Genomic DNA, 25207 nt, shown 5'->3' on the forward strand with positions numbered 1-25207 from the left:
TGAAAGTCCTATACACTGAAAAGTATAAGACACTGATGAAAGAAGTTGAAGAAGTCACAAATAAAGGGAAAAGATATTCCATGATCACAAATTGAAAGACTTAATATTGTTAAAATGTCCAGACTACCCAAAGCAACCTATAGATTCAATGATATCACTTTCAAAATTCTAATGCCATGTTTCACAGAACTAGAACAAAAAAGTTCTAAAAATTTATATGGAATCACAAAATATCCCGAATAGCCAAAACAATCTTGAGAAAGAAGAATAAAACTGGAGCTATCATGCTCCCTGATTTCAAACTAACCTACAAAACTACAGTAATCAACACAGTATAGTATTGGCATAAAAACGGAGACAAAGACCAATGGAACGGAAGTGAAAGGTCAGAAATGAACCCACAGATGTGTGGACAATTAATCTGCAACAAAGGAGCAAGGAACATGCACTGGAGAAAGGATAGTCTCTTCCATAAATGGTGCTGGGAAAATTGAACAGTCACATGCAAAAGAATTAAACTGAACCACTATCTTACATCACACACAAAAATTAACTCAAAATGGATTAAAGAATTGAATGTAAGACCTGAAACCATAAAAATCCTAGAAGAAAACACAGGTGGTAACTCATTGACATTGGTCTTAGTAATGTTTTTGTGGATCTGACTCCAAAGACAAAGGAAACAAGCAAAAATAAACAGGGACTACATCAAACTAGAAAGCTTCTGCACAGTGACGCAAACCATCATCAAAACGAAAATGCAACCTAATGAATGGGAGTAGATATTTGCAAATCACATATGCAATAAGGAGTTAATATCCAAAAAGAACTCATGTAACTCAACAACAACAAAACAAACAATCCAATTAAAAAATGGGCAGAGGATCTGAGCAGACATTTTTCCAAAGACATATAAATGGCCAACAGGCACATTAAAAGATGTTCAACATCATTAATTATTCGGGAAATCCAAATCAAAACCAAAATTAGATATCACCTCACACCTGTTAGAATGGCTATTATTGAAAAGACAAGAAATAACAAATGTTGGAGAGGATGTGGAGAAAAGGGAACCTTCATATACTGTTTGTGGGACTGTAAATTGGTGCAGCCACTATGGAAAACTGTATGGAGGATCCTCAAATACTTATGAATAGAACTACCATATGACACAGCTATTCCACTTCTGAGTGTTTATCTGAAAAACATGGAAACAGTAATTCAAAAAGATAAATGCACCCCTATGTTCATTGAAGCATTATTTACAATAGCCAAGATACGGTAACAATCTAATTGTCCATCAATGGATGAATGGATAAAGCAGATGTGGTATATACACACAATGGAATATTAGCCAGCTACAAAAAAGAATGAAATCCTGCCACTTGTGACAACACAGGTGGATCTTGAAGGTCTTATGCCAAGTGAAGTAAGTCAGATGGAGAAATACAAATACTGTATGATTTCATTCATATGTGGAATCTAAAAAAAACACACACAAATGAACAAACAAAATAAAACAAAAACAAACTCATAGATACAGAGATCAGATTAGCAGTTACTAGAGGGGAAAGGGGTTGGAGGGGTGAGTGAAACAGGTGAAGGAGGTCAACTGTATGGTGATGGATGATAATTACACTTGTGGTGGTGATCACTTTGTAGTATATACAGATATCAAATTATAATGCTGTACACCTGAAATATATTTTTTTAAATGAGAGAGTGTTTCAAGAAAGAGGAAGTGGTCAACTGTATTGAATGCAGCTGAGCGTTTGAGATGAGGTCAGAGAAATTACCATTGATTTTGCAAGATGGATGGGAGAGGTGTTACCAAAGACGTAGTAAAGAACAGTGTCTTATTGAAACAGATTTAGGAGAAAATGGAAGTGGAGACAATGACTATAGAGAAATTCAAGAAATTGTGCTGAGTGGAATAGAGAAATGGAGCTATAGTTTGGGAATGTGAAGTATTGTCAGTTTTTTATTTTAATAAATGGGACATACTATAACATATTTATATGCTGATGGGAATAATAGATTGGTGACACAGACAGTATAATTACTTGTATTAAGCCTTGAGAAATCAGGGGACTGGAATCCAAAGTATAAATAAAGGGGATGGCCTTTGATAGGAGCAGGGGTACTTCACTGTAATGATAATCTCACATTTACTGAGCTCTTAGTATGTACCAGATACTATTCAAAACACCTTACAGATATTCATTTAATCCTCAAAACAACCCTATGAAGTAGATACTATTACTACCCTCATTAATTTTAAAAATGAAAAATCTAGGGCATAGCAAGTTTAAATAACTTAAAGTCACACAGCTAGTAAATTATAGTCAGTATTTGAACATGGCATTAGATCCCACACTCTTAACCGCAATGGAGGAAGCTAGAATGTAGGCACAAATGTAAGTAGACAGTAGATTTGGTGATAAAAAGATGAAGTCCTCATGTGATTGCTTTTATTTTCTCAATGAAATATGAAGCAGGGACTTCCCTGATGGTCCAGTGGTTAAGACTCCAAGTTCCCAATGCAGGGGGCCTGGGTTCGATCCCTGGTCAGGGAACTAGATCCCGCATGCCGCAACTAAAGATCCCGTATGCCACAACTAAGATCTGGCACAGCCAAATAAATAATTTTTAAAAATATATGAAGCAAAGTTCCATATCAATATGCATAGATCAGTCTCATTTCTTTTAATGCCAACATGCTATTTTATCATATGGTTGTGCTACAATTTGATTACTTAACTAATAAGTCCCCTATTGAGGAACTTTTCAGTTGTTTCAAGGTTTTTCTTATTACAATACTGCAAAAAATATTCTTGTGCATATATATATATATTTCAGCATGTTTATAAATATTTCTGTATAAAAGACTTCTAGAAGTAGATTTTCTAGATCTTCACAATTAAATTTTTAAAAGGTACTGCCGTACCTTTGAATAGTTTGTCTACCCAGAAAAAAACAAAACAAAACAGAATACAGGAAAAAGGAAAGCTCTTAGCACTAAATGTAGGCAACCCCCGATTTTTTTTTCACACACACACACACACACACACACACACACACACACACTGTATTTTATTTTTACAAGAGATAAATAAACTGACACCAAACATTGTAAATGGATGACCACAACAAAAGCAACGATTGCAATTACCAAACACGAAACACACTCATACTATGTCATAATATTGACATTCAGTCCAGTAATCCTCCACTGTAACAGCTCCTTTACCTTGCAGTGAAAATTGATTTGTATATTTTTTGCCTCTGAGTCCTTGTGGGATTTTTTTTTATTCAAACAGAAACTCACAAAAATTATAATCATCCTCATAAGTTCACTCAGTCCCATGTAATTAATTTTTTTTTCTTGATCTTTTGTTAGCACTTTTATGAATTCATCGGTTTTTTTCCAATAAACGGAACTAGGGCACCATGTAGAAATGGTTGATTCTATCACTGGGGTAGGGAATACACAAGATGAGCCTGGAACATCTTGTAGTGCCAGAAAATAAGGAAGTAATAAAAAAGTGGGGGCATGTCAAAATGACATAGAAGGTCCCAATGGTCAAAGCTGGAACAATTTGAACAACAAAACAATAATAGTATTAGGTTAATAAGTAAATGTGTAAATAAATGGGAGAGAAGGGACATCTTCCTCAGAGAATTTCAATTAATACATATAGATAAAATGGAAGAAATAGAAAATCACCATTAGGTAAACACCACAGCAGTAATTGTCACCATAAGAACCACTAATGAACGCTAAATTTGGTGGGCAAAAGTATGATGAGAAACAGAATATGTGAATGGTCTCAATGTATCTTCCTACAAGATATTCATTAATTATAAAGAGGAAAATAGTAATTTTATAGTGAAGCATAGCAGACAGTATCTTAACCAAGTGATCAAAGTTAACATCACCAGTATTAAGACATGTCAGCATCAGTATCTCCTGATATGATGCACTAAAAACGACACAACACCATTTCGGTGGTATTCTCACCAACAATGCATAACCTCAATCTAATCATAAGAAAATGTCAGACAAACCCCAATTAGGGGCATTCTATAAAATAACTGACCAGTGAGAACTGTCACAATTAGGGACAGATTAAGGATATATGATAATAAAATGCAATGTGGAATCCTGGATCATAAAAGGACATTAGTGGGACAAACAGAAAAAATCAAATAAGGTCTGCACACTAGTTAATAATACTGCATCAGTATTATTTTCCGGGACTTCCCTGGTGCTGCAGTGGTTAAGAATCCGCCTGCCAATGCAGGGGACATGGGTTCGAGCCCTGGTCCGGGAAGATCTCACATGCTGCAGAGCAACAAAGTCCATGTGCACAACTACTGAGCCTGTGCTCTAGAGCCTGCGAGCCACAACTACTGAAGCCTGTGCACCCCAGAGCCCATGAGCCACAACTACTGAGCCTGTGTGCTGCAACTACTGAAGCCCGTGTGCTCTAGGGTCCACCTGCCACAACTACTGAGCCCATGTGCCGCAACTACTGAAGCCCACACACCTACACCCCGTGCCCTGCAACAAGAGAAGCTACCATAATGAGAAGCCTGTACACTGCGACGAAGAGTAGCCCCTGCTCGCTGCAACCAGAGAAAGCCCTCATGCAGTAACGAAGACCCAACACAGCCAAAAAAAAATTATTTTCCTAGTTTTGATAACTGTACTATGGTTATGTAAGATGTTAACATTGGGGAAGCTAGGTGAAGGATATACAGGAACTCTTTTACTATTTTTGTGACTTTTCTATAAGTCTAAAAAGGTTTTTTTTAAAAGATGCAGCAAAAAAAAAAAAGAGAGCTAATTGTCCTAATTTGTATTACTACTCTGAACATTTTTCTTAGTTTATCAGTCATTTATATTTCAGTTTCTCTATAAATTTTCTTTTCATTTACCCACTTTTTAGTTGGATTCTTGACTTTTGTATATTAAGAAAACTATATGCATTCTATGTTAAGGAAATTAGCCCCTGTGTGTGGCAAATTATTTTCCAGTTTGTCTTTTGATTTTTTTTTAATGGTGGGTTAGTGTGTATATGTGTATATAGATTTTTTAAACTGATGATTTCTGCTGACCTGTGGACAAAAAATAAGGAATAGTAGCCAAGTGGCTTCAAGTCTTCAATAGTGATCAAAATACCACAGAATAGGAACAATACTTTATGGAAATGACTTTGAGAAATTTTTTCTTTCTTCCATTATGTTACATTTATTTAAACATTTACATACAGTAAAATTCGTCCTTTTTGGTGTACAATTCTAGGAGTTTTGACAAATGCATACACTCATGTAATTATAATCAAGACACAGATAATTTCCATTATTAAAACAAATTCCCATGCTACCTTTTTGTAATCAGTCTCTCATTTTTAACCCGTCACCCACTGATTTGTTCTGTTCCCATAGTTTCATCCTTTCCAGAATGTTATATAAATGGAATCTATCAGTAAGTAGCCTTTTGAGTTTGGCCTCTTTTACTTAGCAAAATGCATTTGAGATTCATCCAAGTTGTTGCATGTATCATAGTTCATAATAGTTTTTATTGCTGAGTAGTGTTCCATTGTATGGATATAGCACAGTTTATCTATGCACCAGTTGAGGGACATCCTCCATTTTTATTTTCCTCTATTGTTAATGGTCTGCAGGTCTAGTAAAGGGCAGAGGTGAGATTTTATACCCAACAGGAAGAAGTTTCTTCAGAAAAGTCCAGCTTAGAAGTATGCTCCTGGGTAACGTGTGCAAGAGGTTATACCAGTATAACTTACTTCTTGTCCTTTAAACTATATTTTAAATTGGAGTTAATCCTAAGTGAGCAGTATATCAAAGGAATAGATGTTTGTCCTGAGTATAGTTAGATGATATCCTCAGAGCAGGCCTGACAAATATTCTGGAAGCCAAGTCACTGGCAGAATATTAAAATTTTCTTTATTTAAGAAAATACTGAAAAAAGTAAAAATCAGCCCAAATCACACTTTAAAAATTTTATAAAGCAAGTCCCCTTTCAGCCTATGCAATCCCACCTCTAAAAGGTTGACAGTTTGGTATGTGTATTTCCCAGCTTTTTCCTAAGTTTATTCAGAAGTATCTATATATACATATACCATACATACACAAATGCTTTTGTTTATAAAAAAAAGTATTTATATATATATATATATAACTTTTTAACAAATATAATAACAAATAATAACTTTTTATTACAAAAACCTGGACATCATACAGGTCAGAATGCATTAATAGATATATCCCATTATTTTAATGCCTGTATAGTATTCCACTAAATGGATGTGCCATAATTTATCCATTCTCATACCGATGGACATTTAGGTTATAACCAGTATTTGTATGTGTGTGTGACTTTATTAAAATATAATTCAGATAAAATTCACCCATTTAAAGTGTACAATTCATGATTTGTAGTATATTCACAGAGTTGTACAATCATCACCACAATTTTAGAACATTTTCATCAAGTTCTAAAGAAACCCCATACACTTCAGCTATTACCTGAAGCCCTAAGCAACCACTAATCTACTTTCTGTCTCTGTATATTTAGAATCATATAATATATAGTCTTTTGGAGTGGCTTCTTTCATTTAGCATGTTTTCAGGGTTCTTCCACATCGTAGCATGTATCAGAAGCGTTCCCTCCTCTTCTACTTTTTGGAAGAGTTTGTGAAGAACTTGTATTAATTCTTCTTTAACGTTTGTGAGAATTAATCTAAGAATCCATTTGAGCCTATGCTTTTCTTTATGGGTATTTTAAAAATTACTAATTAACCACTTTACTTATTACAGGTTATCTTCAGATTTTCTTTGTCCCCCCCCACCCCACAACAATTGGTTTCAGTAGTTCGTGTATTTCTAGGAATTTTTCTATTTCAAATAAGTTACCTAATTTATTGGCATAAAATTGTTCATGGTGTTCCTTCATAATTTTTATTTTAAATTTTTATAAGGTTGGTAGTAATGCTCCCACCTTCATTTCTGATCCTAGTAATTTGAGTCTCCTTTATTTCCTGGTCAACCTACTGAAAGGTTTATCATTTTTGTTGGTCTTTATACAGAACCAACTTTTGGTTTTGTTGACTTTTTATTCTCTATATCATTTATTTATCTAATCTCTTATTTCCTTCCTTCTGCCTTTTCTAGTTTCCTTCTCTTTTTCCAGTGTCTTGAGGTGTAAAGTGAGGTTATCGATATGTTATCTTTCTTCTTTTAAATTATAGGCATTTGTACGTATACATTGCTCTCTAAGCACTGTTTTAGGTGTATCTCAGAAGTTTTGGCATTTTGTATGTTCATTTTCACTCATCTCAAATTAATCTTGTAATTCCTTCTTTAACCCACTGGTCATTTTAAAGTGTGTCTAATTCATACTTGTGTTTCCCAACTTTCTGTTATTGATTTCTAACTTCATTCCATGTGGTCAGAGAACATACTTTGCATGGTTTTAATCCACTTTAATTTATTGAGGTTTGTTTTATGGTATGTGATATGGTCTATCCTGGAGATGTTTCATGTGCACTTGAGAAGAATGTGTATTCTGCTCTTCTTAGGTCAAGTGTTCCATAAGTCTCTTTAAGGTCTAGTCGATTTATAGCATTGTTCAAGTCTTCTATTCCCTTGTTCATCTTCTGCCTAGTTCTTATTGAAAATGGGGTACTTAATTCCCCAACTCTTATTGTATACTTTTATATTTCTCCATTCATTTCAGTTTTTGACTCATGTATTTTGGTACTCTGTTGTTAGGTGCATATGTGTTTATAATTGTTATATCTTTCTGATGGATTGACTTTTATCAATATAAGATGTCACTCTTTATCTACAGTGACATTTTTTTGTTTTAAAGTCCATTTAAAATAGACTTTAGATAATAGTATAGTCACTCCAGCTTTCTTATAGTTGCCATATGCCTGATATTTCTCTCTATCCTTTAATCTTCAGTCTGTATCCTTGAATCTAAAGTGTGAATCCAATAAATAGCATAGAGATAAGTTTTGTTGTTTTCTTTTCCAGTTTGATGATCTCTGACTTTTGATTGGATTGCTTAATCCATTCATATTTATTATTAATATAGGTGGACTTATGACTGCCATTTTACTGTTTCTTTTCTAATATGTCTCAAGTTTTTGTTTATCCATTCCTTTTTGCTTTCTTTTGCATTGAACATTTTCTAATAAAACATTTAAACGTCTTTAATATTTTCACTATATATTTTTAGTTATTTCATTAGTGGTTGCTCTAGGGTTTACCATACACATCTTAACTTAATTGGCTTCAGCTATATACTAACTAAATTCCAATGAGATATAAAAACCTTATTCTTATATAAGCCTATTTCTTTTCTCACTTTTTGTGGTATTATTGTTATTATCATTATTATTTCTACATTACAAACCCAATAATACATCATTATAATTATTACTTAATATAATTTTATGTCTTTTAAAGAAGCAGAGAGAAGAAAGAGCAAGTATATATTTACAACTTTTTTATATTAACCTTCTTATTTCCCATTTCTTATTTTCTTCATTTGTTCCTGTGGATTTGAGTTACCATCTTAGAGTCATTTCTTTAATCCAATACAGCTTTGTTTCCACCCACTTCCTTTGTCTTGTTATTGGTAAATATGTTACAGTTTTATATGTTATAGATCCAACAATGCAACTATATACATATTGTCTTATAAAATAGCTTTTTAAATCAATTAAGAAAGGAAAAATGTATTCTGTCTTTTATAATTACATAATTACCTTTACCCATGCTAATTTTTAGATGTGTAGATTCAAATTACTGTCTGAGGTCACTTGCTTTCCACCTGAAGAACTTCCTTTAATATTTCCTGTAAGTCAGGTCTGACAGCAACATAGTCTCCCAGTTTTTGACTATGTGGGAATGTCTTTATTTCATCTTCATTTTTGAAAAACAGCTTTACCGAATATAGGATTCTATATTGACAGTCTTTTTCTTTCAGCACTTTGAATATGTTTTCCCACTGCCACCTCCATTGTTTCTGATGAGAAGTCATCTATTACTCTTATTGAGGTTCCCTTGTAAGTGGCTTCAGATGTCTCATGTTGCTTTCAAAAGTTTCTCTTTGTCTTTGGGTTTTAGCATTCTTATTATGGTATGTTGTTGATTTCTTCTTGTTTATCCTAATTGGGGTTCACTGAGATTTCTCAGATGTGTAGATAATGTTTCTCATCAAATTTGGGATGTTTACAGCCATTATTTATTGGAATATTTTCTCTGCTCCTATCTTTCTCTGATATTCCCATTACAAGTATGTTCGAGTGCTTAATGGTTCTTTACCCCGTTAAATTTTCATTCTTTTTTCTTTCTGATCTTCAACCTGGATACAATTATCCCATTAAACATCACAACCCAATGAGGTAAGTAGTATTATTATCCTCATTTTTATAGATGAGAAAACTGAGGCTCAGATTAAGTGACTTGCCAAGGTCACAGAGTTGTAAGTATGGCTGTGAAGTTCAAATAGGTCTGACTCCAAAGTTTGTACTACTTCCTCTATATCATATCATCTTTCTATTCTCCAGCAACTACAAAAAAACAACTGGGGGATTTGGGGTAGGCTGCCTCTCTTCTAGAGAGCTCTTTATTTCTACCCCTCTTTAGTGTTCTTTGCTAGTATGTTCCTCTTCTAAAATTAATATATCTAATCCCTAACATGTAACAGACAATGATTCAATGTTTATTGCTTTGAAGTCAATCATTACTCAATGGTAGCTAGCTTAAATGACTATGAGAACATTAATGTTTTGATCTAAATTCTTTCATTAGAAAAAATATAAAGCTATTTGAAGACAGTGATAACTTAATAGGGAAATGTCCATTAAATATGTCGACTAACTTATGAAAACTACCTACTGTTACTGCTGATAGGTCTCATTCAAGAGCATTTGCTGATGTTTAGGCCTGGAGTCTTGGTCATTTATTTACTAGGAAAATAAAATTAGGGACAAATGGGCTCTAGAAATAAATATTTCAACACTTAATTAGTTTTTTAGTTTTGTATATATAGGAGGCAGTCTTGAAAGCATGTTATCTCTAGGGACAAATATTTAAGACCTCATATAAATTATAATGATTAAAAAAAACTCTTGGAAGTAATCCACTGTAATTTATCCTGAGAAAATGATACTTTTTATTCCCTACCCTCCATACTTATATTGTCTATCCTAGAGAGTGTTTGATTATACAAAATGTTTTCTACCAATTCTTTCCAAAAGCTGAAAGGGATTTTAATTCAGTTTTCTCTCCCTCAGTTAGCTTCTCTTCTTCAATTCCAAATAAACTGCTATCTATATACAAATCCTTGATCCGAGATTCTGATGCAAGAAAGACCTCCTGGGACTCACAATCTTTATGTCTTCTAGCTGCCACTGATTTCTGTAGTATTATCTGTAGTAGATGATATTAGAGAAGCAGCCTGGAGATCTGAATGCTGCTTTTTGTTCTTTCCAAATTCTATCACCAATATTTTCCCACGTAGTTTATATCCATTTACTAGACGCAATGCTTGCCATGCTATTTCTGTATCTAAAAGAGAAAGAAAAAACATCAGTTTATATGTGGCTTCATCGATTTTATTCCAAGTCTAGTTTATGTTGTTTTGCCTTGGAGTTCAGTGTAGGCTATAAGACCACGTAATTATTTGATTTTATTGTGTTTTCTACAATCTCAAATTTGTAATAAGTCAGTAAGATTAAACTAATGGCTAAGAATAACAACAATAAAATCTTAAAATGGATGTTTGAGAGCTTCTCCTAATTCAATGATATAGGTAAAGAAACAAGGATACAGACAGTGTGCTAAAGAGGGTTAAGCTATAACTAATAATACACAAACCTCTATCTTAGATAACAGATTATAGGTACTGTAAGAATGAAGTCATTTTCAAAATGGGGAAGACAAATAAAAGAAGTTATCATGGTATTGAGGACATTTTGCTACTTTTTCCTTTTGATCAGAGAGTGGTTGTAGGAGTCCTCATTAGGATAAGTAAGTTTAAGAATGCTTGCAGGCATATGGAAGCTTGAGGTGTAAGAGTATATAGCATATAGCAGGAGGATTTGATTTATGGGTCTCAGAGCCTGGATGTGGGAAATTAGGAAGGAATGGAATTACTGCCTAGAGTCTGTGAAATCGTAAGTGGACAAGAAATGTTTTTAGATTGAACCAATTTATGTCTCATATATGTATGCACTACAAATTTTCAAATGCATGTATAATTACTAAAACGGCTATTTATTTAGAAGTACTTAGTGTATAAAGCCTTTTTATTACATATCTTTTCAATTAATGGATCATATTAGGTGGGGGTGCATGAAGTAATTTTATAAGTTTAAAAAGCGTTCTCACACTTGAAAAGACTAAAAATCACTAGCGTTGAGGATCCACAAACCTTCAATGAGATATGAAAGATGGTACAATGCTGTATGAAAAGAATGCAGGGGAGTTTGGCACTGCTCATGTGTAAAAGCACTTCCCTTTAAATAGATTACTAGGCTGTATATAAATGACGATACTTTAGGGATAATAAAAGGCACAGCTCCGACCCAGCCTCCACCAAAAAAAGAAAGTATGGTCTGTCATAGAAACTGAAATTCCTATACAGGTATAATTTGTTTAACTGCACTTTGCTTTATTATGCTTTGCAGATATTGCAGTTTTTTCCCTCAAATTTAAGGTTTCTAGCAACCCTGCACTGTCAGATGCATTTTTACCAAGAAAGTATTTTTAAATTAAGGTATGTACATTGTTTTTTTAGACAAAATGCTATTGCACACTTAATAGACTACAGTATAGTACAAACATAACTTTTACATGTGCTAGGAAACCAAAATATTCATGTGACTTGCTTCATTGGGATATTCACTTTATTGCAGTGGTCTGGAACTGAATCCGTAATATCTCTGAGATATGCCTGTATTATTCCTCCCTTTGGTTTAGGATACTGAAATCATGCATTAAGATGCAAACAATAGTTAAAAGAATATATCACCTACTAGTTAATTATGAATTACTAATGAATTAGCATAATATAGCATAATAGCATAATATCTTGCAGTCTCTTAGTCCTAAAGGAATAGGGCATAATGCAAGCACGAGTGTTCTGATCAGAATACCAATATATTAATAATTAACATAATTATAACTTGGACTAGAAATACTACTTTCAGCAAAGGGAAAGTAAATTTTGATGGCATTGAGTAGGAAATGCCAAGACTGAGGAAAAGTGAGGACAAAGGTGTAAAGTGGTTGTGCACTGTCAAAGGAGGAGAGGAAGCACAGAAGGGAAAGTAGAGAAAAATTAAAAACATGTTTTCCTTAGTTCTTTTCCCTTCCTCCCATGTGCTTGGCCAAGCACATACTTCTCATGTGCTGTAGAGAAATCAAAGCGCTATATCTAAATGAGAGAGGGGATAAGTAGTCACTAATGAACTTATGCTACAACTGAGTAATTATCCAGATGAAGCTACTTACTGGGAAAAGTGATAAAAGCCTGCCCCCTCATTCGTCCAGTCATCATTCGGAATTGAATTGGAGGTCCTTTCTTCTCCTGGAACCGAGCGAATAATGAGACAAGATCTCTTTCGGTCACCCGAGGGCTAAGGTTCTTCAGGTATAACACCTAATATAAACCAAGGATCACCAGAAATATCACATTAGGGAGGTAAGGCAACTATTTAATTGTAGTAGGAATTAGTTAGTTTCAGATAAAGATGGTGGATTGAACATATGCATCTAATTTCAATCCCTCCAGAAAACTCTCCAAAAACTATGTAGACTTTTTGTTTTTTAATACAAATTGACAAGGTAAGGAAGAACAAGGAAAGGAGGCAATAGCAACAATATTCTGGAAGTTGGAAAATAACTGAACGAGTGTACTCAAGAAAGCTGAATCTTAAACCAGCAATGGGGAAAGCCAGGAACTAACCCAATCTACACCTAAGAATCCTCAAACAGTTTAGGAACTGATATATTCAGGTGTCTCTGGAAATGGATGTAAAGAGCTGGGGTTAAGATAAGGTGGGTAAGTTGAAAACTCTTTAAAAATAGGTTAGATCTTTAAACACCTCCCCTATAATATGCTATTGGGTAAAGACCACTCCCAATCTTGGTGAATACTGGAGGTTCATTCTTTGAACACAGAGAGAGCTAGATACAGTTGAGGATGTGAATACTGTTCCTAAAAACTAGGAGATTAAGAGAAATAATGCATTCTGAATGATGAGGATACCCCGAACACTTCCTCCCATTTGGGTCCCACAATGATGGTGGTACCCTCCCATGCAAGAGTTTTGAAGTCTTCTCTGGGGAATCTGATTACCCCAAGAGGAAAGATCTAAAAATGCTGATTTGGGATGGGGAATTTCTCCAAGAAATGGATGAGCCAGATGATTTTAAGTGAAGCTCAAAGTCAATAAGGATCACTCATTTGCTCAGAGCTTCCAATCTGTTTTTGGCCCCTACTCATAAATATGAGCACAGATTATCAGGCATCTGAGAAAAGCCTCTAATGTGAAAGAGAACAGAACAAAGAAATGAAAGCAAATGGGAGAAAACAGAAACCACACAAGGACAAAAAAAAACTTCAAAAAGCCATCACTAATACCCTCAGAGAAATAAGAGAAAATATTCCATCTATTATGAATGGGATGCTATAAAAGAAAGAAATATTCAAGAAAACAAAAAAGAACTCTTAAGTGTGACTGAACTTAGTTCTTATTGGCTTAAAATAGATTGTTATAAGATGTTTTGAGTAAGTTCCATTGTAATTATAAAGAAAATACCTATAGAGGATACACAAAAAAATGAGAAAGGTAAAAAGCACTTCACTACCAAAAATTCACTGAAATACAAAGGAGGACCTCAAGAAAGAAAAAGAGCAACAAAAGAGCTACAATACAGAAAACAACTAATAAATGGCAATAGTAAGTCCTCCCTATCAATAATTACTTTACCTATAAATGGATTAAATTCCCTAATCAAAGACATAGAGTGGCTGCACAAATAAAAACCAAGATCTGACTATGTGCTGTCTGCAAGAAACTCACTTTAGACTTAGGGCCATACATAGGCTGAAAATGAAAGGATAAAAAAATAAATTCCATGCAAATTGTAACCAAAAAAGAGCAGGGTTGGACATGCTTATATAAGATAAAATAGACTTTAAGTCAAAAACTTTCAAAGGAAACAAAAAAGGATATTATATAACGATAAAAAGGTCAATTTCACCAGGAAGATATAAGTACTATAAATATATATACACCCAACATCAGAGCACCTAAATATATGAAGCAAACACTGAGAAAACTGAAGGAAGAAACAGAAAGCAACACAATATTACTAGGAGATTTCAATACCTCACTTTCAATAGCAGAAGAAAAACTAGAAAATTCACAAATTTGTGGAAACTAAACAACATACTCTAGAACAACTAATGGGTCAAAGAAGAAATCAAAAGGGAAATTAGAAAATACCTTGAGACAAATGAATATGAAACCACAATATACCAAAATTTATTGGATGAAGCAAGATCAATACTAAGAGGGAATTTTATAGCATTAAGTGCCTAAATTAAAAGAGGAGAAAGCTCTCAAACAACTTACCTCTATACTTCAAGGAACTAGAAAAAAAAGAACAAACTAAGCTCAAAGTTATCAGAGGAAAATAATAAAGATTAGAACAGAAATAAAGGAAACAGAGGTTAGAAAAATCATAGAAAAAAATCAACCAAACTAAGAGCTGTTTTTTAAAAAGATCAACAAAATTGACTACCTTTAGTTAGGCTAAGAAAAAAAAAGACTCAAATAAAATTAGCTGTGAAAGAGGAGTCATTACAATGGACGCCACAGAAATAACAAAGGATTATGAGAGACTACTCTGATAATTATATGCCAACAAATTGGATAACCTAGAAAAAAGGATAAATTCCTGGAAACATAAAACCTACCAAGACAAAATCATGAAGAAATAGAAAATCTGAAGAGATATATAACTAGCAATAAAATTGAATCAGTAATCAACAAAGAAAAGCCCAGGACCAGATGGCTTCACAGGTGAATTCTACCTAACATTTAAAGAATTAATACTAATCCTCCTCAAACACTTCCAAAAAACTGAAGAGGAGGGAACACTCCCAAACTAATTTTATGAGGCCAGCATTACCCTGACCAAAAGCAGAAAAAGACATTACAAGAAAAGAAAACTACAGGCCAATATCCCTGATGAATACAGATGCAAAAATCCTTAACAGAAAACTAGTAAACTGAATTAAAAAGCACGTTTAAAGGATCATACATCATGACCAAATGGGATTTATCCCTGTGATGCAAGGATGGTTCAACATATGAAAATCAGTCAATAAGATATAACACATTAGGGCTTCCCTGGTGGCGCAGTGGTTGCGCGTCCGCCTGCCGATGCAGGGGAACCGGGTTCGCGCCCCGGTCTGGGAGGATCCCGCATGCCGCGGAGCGGCTGGGCCCGTGAGCCATGGCCGCTGAGCCTGTGCATCCGGAGCCTGTGCTCCGCAACGGGAGAGGCCACAACAGAGGGAGGCCCGCATACCACCAAAAAAAAAAAAAAAGATATAACACATTAACACAATGAAGGATAAAAATCACAAATCATCTCAAAAGACATCAATGGACAGATATTCCAGACAGAAGATCAATAAGGCAACAAAATGACATAATAGAACAGACAGACTTAATTGATATTTTCAGGACATTGCATCCAAAAAATAACAAAAACAAAAACCACCAAATCAAACAAAACAACAACAACCAGAATACACATTCTTTTCAAGTGCACACTGGAACATTCTCTAGGACAGACCACATACTAGGACACAAAACAAGCCTCAACAAATTTAAGAGGCCAGGGATTATTTCAAGCATCTTTTCTGACCACAACAGCATGAAACTAGAAATCAACCACAGAAAGAGAAACGAGAAAAAAAATGATTACATGGAGATGAAACAACATGCTACTAAAAAAGCAACAGGTCAAAAACAATGAAATCGAAGAGGAAATTTAAAAATACCTTGAGACAAATGACAATGAAAACACAACCATACAAAATCTATGGAATGCAGCAAAAGCAGTCCAAAGAGGGAACTTCATAGTGATAAAGGCCTTTTTCAAAAACAAGAAAAATCTCAAATAAACAACCTAACCTACCACCTAAAAGAATTAGAAAAAGAGGAACAAACAAAACCTAAAGTCAGCAGAAGGAAGGAAATAATAAAGATCAGGGAGAAAATAAATAAAATAGATATCAAAAAACAATAGAGGGCTTCCCTGGTGGTGCAGTGGTTGAGAGTCCACCTGCCGATGCAGGGGACACGGGTTCGTGCCCTGGTCCAGGAAGATCCCACATGCTGCGGGGCGGCTGGGCCTGAGAGCCATGGCCGCTGAGCCTGCGCGTCCAGAGCCGGTGCTCCGCAATGGGAGAGGCCACAACGGTGAGAGGCCCGCGTACCACAAAACAAACAAACAAACAAACAAAAACAAAAAAATAGAAAAAATCAATAAGCCCAGAGCTGTTTTTTTTAAAATGTAAATAAAACTGACAAACCTCTGGTCAGGCTCAACAAGAAAAGAGAGAGAATCCAAATAAATGAGGAGAAACCACAACTGATACTGCAGAAATAAAAAAAAAAAAACATAAGCGAATACTATAAACAATTATATGGCAACAGATTGGACAACCTAGAAGAAAGGGACAAGTTTCTAGAAACATACAGTCCACCAAAACTGAATCAAAAATAAATAGATAGTTTGAACAGACCAATCACTAGAAGTGAAATAGAATCTGTAATTTTAAAAAACTCCCTGCAAACAAAAGTTCAGGACTGGATGTCTTCACTGGGGAATTCTACCAAACATACAAATAAGAACTTATATCAATCCTTCTCAAACTCTTCCAAAAGACTGAAGAGCAGGGAACACTACCAAAGTCATTCTATGAAGCTACCATCATCCTGATACCAAATCCAGACAAAGACACTACCATAAAAGAAAATTACAGGCCAATATCTTTGATGAACATAGATGCAAAAAATTCTCAACAAAATATTAGCAAACCAAATCCAACAACACATAAACAGGATCATACACCATGATCAAGTTGGATTCATCTCAGGGTCACAAGGATGGTTCAACATATACAAATCAATGTGATACACCACATCAACAAAAGAAAAGACAAAAAACACACGATCATCTCAACAGATGCAGAAAAATCATTTGATAAAATTCAACATCCATTCATGATAAAAACTCTTATCAAAGTGGGTATAGAGCGAACATATCTCAACATAAGAAAAGCTATTTATGACAAACCCACAGTCAACATAATACTTAACAGTGAAGAGGGAAAAGCCTTCCTACTAAAATCTGGAACAAGACAATGATGCCCACTTTCACCACTTCTATTCAGTATAGGACTGGAAGTCCTAGCCACAGAAATCAGATAGTAAAAAGAAATAAATGGTATCCAACTTGAAAGGGAAGAGGTAAAATTGTCATTTTATGCAGATGACATTATACTATATATAGAAAATCCTAAAGACTCCATACAAAAACTACTAGAACTGATCAGCAGATTCAGCAAGGTAGCAGGATACAAGTTTAACACATAGAAATCTGTTGAATTTCTTTACACTAACAATGAAATATCAGAAAGGGAAAGTTAAAAAAAATCCCTTTAAAAATTACATCAACATCACTAATCATTAGAGAAATGCAAATCAAAACTACAATGACGTATCACTTCACACCAGTCAGAATGGCCATCATCAAAAAAATCTACAAACAATAAATGCTGGAGAGGGTGTGGAGAAAAGGGAACCCTCTTGCACTGTTGGTGGGAATGTAAATTGATACAGCCACTAGGGAGAACAGTATGGAGGTTCCTTAAAAAACTAAAAACATAACTGCTGTATGACCCAGCAATCCAATCCCACTACTTAGCATATACTCTGAGAAAACCATAATTCAAAAAGAGACATGTACCACAATGTTCACTGCAGCACTATTTACAATAGCCAGGACATGGAAGCAACCTAAGTGTCCATCAACAGATGAATGGATAAAGAAGATGTGGCACATATATACAATGGAATATTACTCAGCCATAAAAAGAAACGAAACTGAGTTATTTGTAGTGAGGTGGATAGACCTGGAGTCTCACTACCAAATTTAAAATAGATAGCCAGTCGGAAGCAACTGCATAGCACAGGGAGATCAGCTCAGTGCTTTGTGACCACCTAGAGGGGTGGGATAGGGAGGGTGGGAGGGAGACGCAAGAGGGAGGGGGTATGGGGATATATGTATACATATAACTGATTCACTTTGTTATACAGAAGAAACTAACAACATCGTAAAGCAATTATACTCCAATAAAGATGTTTTAAAGAAAAAAAAAAAAGACAAGTCAGCAGTTTCTTCTGATGGCTCCCATAAAGGGGACACAGTGGCCTTAACAACATCCTGACAGTGGTTATGACCATGAGACACAGAAAGTTAGTAGAATTACATGTTAGTTAATAAACAGTTCCTTTCTAAAAAAAAAAAAAAAAAAAAGAATAAAGCTATGGATAAACAACAAGGTCCTACTGTATAGCAAATATCCTATCCCACATATTTGATATCCTGTGATAAACCATAATGGAAAAGAGTATGAAAAAGGATGTGTATATATATATATACATATATATATATGTATATATATATATGAGTCACTTTGCTGTACAGCAGTATTTAACATAACATTGTAACTCAACTTTACTTCAATAAAAAATAAATTAAAAATAAATTAAAAATAAATAAAAATTGCATCAAAAAAATCAAATACTTAGGAACAAACCTGACCAAGGAGGTGAAAGACTTACATGCTGAGAACTATAAAACACTGATAAAGGAAACAGATGATTTCAAGAAATGGAAAGATATACACACTCTTGGATTGGAAGAATTAATATTGTTAAAATGGCCACACTACCCCAAGCAATCTACAGATTTAATGTGATCCCTATCAAATTACCCATGCCATTTTCCACAGACTAGAACAAATAATTCTAAAATTTATAAGAAACTATAAAAGACCCAGAATTGACAAAGCAATCCTGAGGAAAAAGAACAAAGCAGGAGGCATAACCCTCCCAGACTTCAGACAATTACAAAGCTACTGTAATCAAAACTGTGTGGTACTGGCATAAAAACAGACATATAGATCAATGTAACAGAACAGAGAGCCCAGAAATAAACCCACACATCTACAGTCAATTAATCTTCGACAAAGGAGGCAAGAATATACCATGGAGAAAAGACAGTCTCTTCAGCAAGTGGTGTTGGGAAAGCTGGACAGCTGCATGTAAATCAATAAAGTTAGAACACTGACTCATGCCATACACAAAAATAAACTCAAAATGGCTTAAAGACTTACATATAAGACAGTATACCATAAAACACATAAAAGAGAACACAGGCAAAACATTCTCTGACATAAATCGCACCAATGTTTTCTTAGGTCGGTCTCCCAAGGCAACGGAAATAAAAGCAAAAATAAACAAATGGGACCTAATCAAACTTATCAGCTTTCACACAGCAAAGGAAACCATGAACAAAACTAAAAGACAACCTACATACTGGGAGAAAATATTTGCAAATGATGCGACTGACAAGGGCTTATTTTTCAAAATATACACACAGCTCATAAAACTCAATAACAAAAAAACAAAAAACCTAATCAAAAATCGGCAGAAGACCTAAATAGACATTTCACCAAAGAAGACATACAGATGGCCAATAAGCACATGAAAAGATGCTCAACATCGCTAATTATTGGAGATGCAAATCAAAACTAAAATGATGTTATCACTTCACACCAGTCGGGATGGCCATCATCAAAAAGTCTACAAATAATAAATGCTGGAGAGGGTGTGGAGAAAAGGAAACCCTCTTACTCTGTTGGTGGGAATGTAAATTGGTGTAACCACTATGGAGAACAGTATGAAGGTTCCTTAAAAAACTAAAAATAGAGTTGCCATATGATCCAGCAATCCCATTCCAGGGCATATATCTGGAGAAAACTCTAATTCAAAAAGATACATGCAACTCAGTGTTCATAGCAGCACTATTTACAATAGCCAAGAAATGGAAGCAACCTAAATATATGTTAACAGATTAATGGAAAAAGATGTGGTATATATACACAATGGAATACTACCTAGCCACAAAATAGAATGAAATAATGCCATTTGCTGCAACATGGATGGACCTAGAGATTGTCATACTAAGTGAAGAAAGTCAGACAAAGACAAATATCATATGATATCACTTATATGTGGAATCTAAAATATGATAAAAATGAACTTATTTATAGAACAGAAATAGACTCACAGACATAGAAAACAAACTTATGGTTACCAAAGAGGAAAAGCAGGGAGGAGGGAGGGATAAACTAGGAGTTTGGGATTAGCAGATAGAAACTACTATATATAAAATAGATAAACAACAAGATCCTACTGTATAGCACAGGGAACTATATTCAATATCTTGTAATAAACTATAATGGAAAATAATCTGAAAAATTATATACAGTAAGTCCCCTACATATGAACGAGTTCTGTTTCAAGAGTGTGCTCTAAGTCCAATTTGTTCATAAGTCCAACAAAGTTAGCCTAGGTACCCAACTAACACAATTGGCTATTTAGTACTGTATTGTATTAGGTTTATAATACTTTTCACACAAATAATACATAAAAAACAAACACACAAAAATAAAGAAAACATTTTATACCTTACAGTACAGTACCTTGAAAAGTACAGTAGTACAGTACAACAGCTGGCATAGAGGGGCTGGCATCAAGTGAACAGGCAAGAAGAGTTACTGACTGGAGGAAGGAGAGGAAGTTGAAGATGGTAGAGCTGAAGGCTCATCAGCAATAGGAGATGGAGGGGAAGCTGCAATTTCACTCACGCCTGACGTTGATGACACAGGTTCTGGTTCCTTGCTGGATTCAATTCTATCTACCCTCTTAAAAAATGATCTAGTGATGTCTGGGTAGTGGCTCTTTTTTTCTCATCATAGATGACATGGTAGCACTGGATTGCATTCTGAACAGCTACTGCAACCTTTGTGTACCTTTCTACGCTCAGGTCCTATGCCTCAAAAACTAACAGTGCCTCCTTAAATAAAGAAAATCCCCTTGCCATTTCCTGCATCGTGAATCTCTTCGGTTCTTCAGTTACTTCTTCCTCTTGTCTCTCTTCGTCCTTTCTCTGGGCCTCCAATTCCATCAGGTCTTCATTAGTAAGCAAGGAGTTCAATGAAGTCGTCCTTTTGCAGATCTAGCTCCAGCTGCTCGTTGAGGGTCACTACATTGCTGAAGACCTCTTTGGACTCCTCATCCACCTTCTCAAACCCACGAAAATCGTGAACAAACTGTGGGCCAAGGTTCTTCCAAACCCCATTCATGGTGACGGCCATAACCTCACGCCAAGCAAAGTCAAAGATTTTATGGCCTTGTAGATGTCATACTCCTTCCAAAATTGTCGCCAAGTTGTTCCTGATTCGTCACTCACCTTTACTGCCTGACGAAAAGTGTGATGTAAATAATATTTCTTGTAGGTTGCTATAACTCCCTGGTTCATAGGTTGGATGAGCGATGTAGTATTCAGTGGCATATGCACTACTGTACTTTGATGTTGGGATGAAAGTCATCCATGAATGGGGGTTGGCTTGGAGCACTGTTGAGCAGCAAAAGAATGTTGAATGGGACATCCTCCTCCAAGCAATATTTCTCTACCTCCGGGATAAATTGGTGGAAAAACCAGTCCTGGAAAATGGCCTGTGTAACCCAGGCTTTGGGGTTACTCTTCCACACAATAGGGAGAGCCCTTGGCTATGTTTTAAGGGCTCTTGGGTTCTCTGAATGATAAACTAAGCGAGGCTTCAGCTTCATATCGCTGGAAGCACTGCCACCAAACAAGAGAGATAGCCTATCCTTTGCTGCTTTATAGCCTGGCATCAACTTTTCCTCCTTACTGATGTAACTTCAGTCTGGCTTCCTCTTCCAGTACAGTCCTGTCTCATCCACATTAAAAACCTGCTCGGGTAAATACATACCTTCATCGATAATTTCTCAAAACATTTCAGGAAATTGCCGGGCAGCTACTGTTATCTGCACTCACTGCCTTGCCACTTACTTTTACATTGTGAAGGTTGGCTCTAGCCTTGAACCGATGAAACCAGCCATGGCTGGCATTAAAAGATGCGCCCTCAGATTCTTCGCCATGTTTCTTCTTCAAGTCTTCATAAAGGCTTTTAGCTTTCTCTTAAATCAGCATTAAGCTGAGTGGGACTCAACGCAGATGCTGATCCTGCATCCACACACTGAGAAGTTTCTCCATCTCCTCCATCATTTTTCTACGCTTCTTTGATATTATTGTTGACATCATTGGCACAGCACACTTCACATGTTACATGATCTTGTCCTTGTTCTCCAAAATCATGCTGATGGTTGAAAGATTCATGTTATAAGAATGAGTGACATATACCATTGTTTTGCCTCGCTCCACTCTCTCAGTTATTTTCACTTTTGTTTCCATCGTTATCACTTGGCACTTCTTAGCAGTACCAGCTACATCACCACTGCTTTTATGCTTGCTTCCGGATATCCTGGGCTTAAAATAAAGATACTGTACTACTGTACTCTATACACTACTGTAAAGTACACAAAAGCACAATCACTTGTAGAGGATGCATGCATGTGACAATGTACGCCAGACATGTGAACTAACTTACGTGATTGGACATGTGAACGCACGTTTGCATCTCTGAAAGTTCACAACTTGAAGGTTTGTATGTAGGGGACTAACTGTATATGTGTGTGTGTGTGTGTGTTTGTGTGTATAAAAAACTGAATCACTTTGCTGTACACCAGAAACTAACAAAACATTGTAAATTATACTTCAGTAAAAAAAAAACAGAAACATTAAAAAAAAAGAAATTGAAAAAGACACAAATGGAAAGACATCCCATATTCATGGATTAGAAATATTAATATTGTCAAAATGTACATACTACTCATAGTGATCTACAGATTCAATGCAACTGTTATCAAAATCCCAGTGACAGGGACTTCTCTGGTGGCGCAGTGGCTAAGAATCCGCCTGCCAATGCAAGGGACACGGGTTCAATCACTGGTCTGGGAAGATCCCACATGTTGCGGAGCAACAAGCCTGTGTGCCACAACTACTGAGCTTGCACTCTAGAGCCCTTGCACCACAACTACTGAAGCCCGAGCACCTAGAGCCCATGCTCTGCAACAAGAGAAGCCACCGCAATGAGAAGCCTGCACACCACAACAAAGAGTAGCTCCTGCTCGCCACGACTAGAGAAAGCCCGTGCACAGCAAAGAAGACCCAACACAGCCAAAAAAATAAAAAACCCAATTACAAATTTTATGGAAATAAAAAAAGTCCTAAAATTCATATGGAACCACAAGAGACCCCGAATCAACAAAGCAATCTTGAGGAAGAAGAACAAAGTAGGATGTGTCACATATCTTGGTTTCAAAATACAGTAATCAAAACAGTAAGGTAATAGCATAAAAATAAACAGACATATTGACCAATGGAATAGAATAGAGGGCCTAGAAATAAACCACACATTTATCGTAAACTGATCTTAGACAAGGAGGGCAAGAATACACAATGGGGAAAAGACAGTCTTTTTAATAAATGGTGTTTGGAAAACTGGATATCCAGTACAAAAGAATGAAATTAGATGCTTCTCTTACACCCATTACAAAACCCAACTCAAAAGGAAGTAAAGACTTAAAAATAAGACATGAAACTCTAAAACTCCTAGAAGAAAACAGAAAAATCTTGACCCTGGCCTTGGCAATAATTTCTTAGATATGCTGTGAAAAGCACAAGCAACAAAAGCAAAAACAGACAAATGTCATTACATCAATTCAAACCAATATGCACAGCAAAGGAAACAATCAGCAAAGTTAAAAAGCAACCTACAGAATGGGAGAAAGTATTTTCAAATCATATATCTAATAAAGGGTTATTATCTAAAATATATAAGGGATTCCTGAAACTCAAAAGCGAAAAAAAAAAAAAAGATGTGTTGGTAAGGATGTGGAAAAATTTTAACCCTTGTAACACTGTTGGTGGAAATGTAAATTTGTACCACCACAGTGGAAAACAGTTGGAAGATCATTAAAAAATTAAAAATAGAACCCACATAATCCAGCAATCCCTCTTCTGGCTATATATCTAAAAGAAGTGGAAACAGAATCTGGAAGAAATATCTGCATTCCCATGTTCACTGCACCATTGTTCACAATAGCAAAGGCATGGAAACAACCTAAATGTCTACTGACAGATGAATGGATTAAAAAAATGTGGTGTATAAATACAACAAGGTATCATCCAGCCTTAAAAACGAATAAAATCTTGTCATTTGCTACAACGTAGGTGAACTTGGAAGACATGCTAAATGAAATAAACCAGAAACAGAAGAATAAATACTACATGATCCCACATATATCAGGAATCTAAAATAGTCAAACTCATAGAAGCAGAGAATAGAATTGTGTTTACCAGGGGCTAGGAGGAGGGGTAATTGAGGAGGTGTTCATCAAAGGGTATATAGTTTCACTTATGCAAGATGAGTAAGTCCTATAGATCTATTGTACAGCAGAGTATATACAGTTAACAATACTGTATTGGATACTCAAAAATTTGTTAAAAGGATAGATCTAACCATGTATCTGATTAGAGATTAATATCTAAAATATATAAGGAACTACCACAACTCCATAGCAAAAGACAACTTGAAAAAAATGGGCAAAAGACCTAAATAAGCATTTCTTCAAAGAACACATACAGAAAATAAGTGTTGGGGCTTCCCTGGTGGCGCAGTGGTTGAGAGCCTGCCTGCCAATGCAGGGGACACGGGTTCGAGCCCTGGTCTGGGAGGATCCCACATGCCGTGGAGCAACTAGGCCCATGAGCCACTACCACTGAGCCTGCGCGTCTGGAGCCTGTGCGCCGCAACAAGAGAGGCCGCGATAGTGAGAGGCCCGCGCACCGCGATGAAGAGTGG

At 35.6% G+C, this 25207-nt stretch overlaps 1 protein-coding gene across 2 annotated transcripts in view; it reads right to left on the reverse strand.

Annotated features, from left to right (window-relative positions):
• Positions 1 to 5289: 5289 nt before the first annotated feature.
• RBM41 (RNA binding motif protein 41) overlaps positions 5290 to 25207 on the reverse strand; it is a 62616-nt gene continuing 42698 nt past the window's right edge. For both annotated transcript variants that reach the window (XM_007113707.3, XM_007113706.3), the window contains 2 exons: positions 12556 to 12703; positions 5290 to 10608 (listed from right to left, as the gene is read on the reverse strand). In XM_007113707.3, coding sequence (XP_007113769.1) covers positions 10442 to 10608; positions 12556 to 12703 — 315 coding nt within the window. In that variant the 3' untranslated portion in view covers positions 5290 to 10441. The remainder of the gene's footprint in view (positions 10609 to 12555; positions 12704 to 25207) is intronic.

This window comes from Physeter macrocephalus, chromosome 21, assembly GCF_002837175.3.
Source record: "Physeter macrocephalus isolate SW-GA chromosome 21, ASM283717v5, whole genome shotgun sequence".
In the NCBI taxonomy this organism is placed as follows: Eukaryota; Metazoa; Chordata; class Mammalia; order Artiodactyla; family Physeteridae; genus Physeter; species Physeter macrocephalus.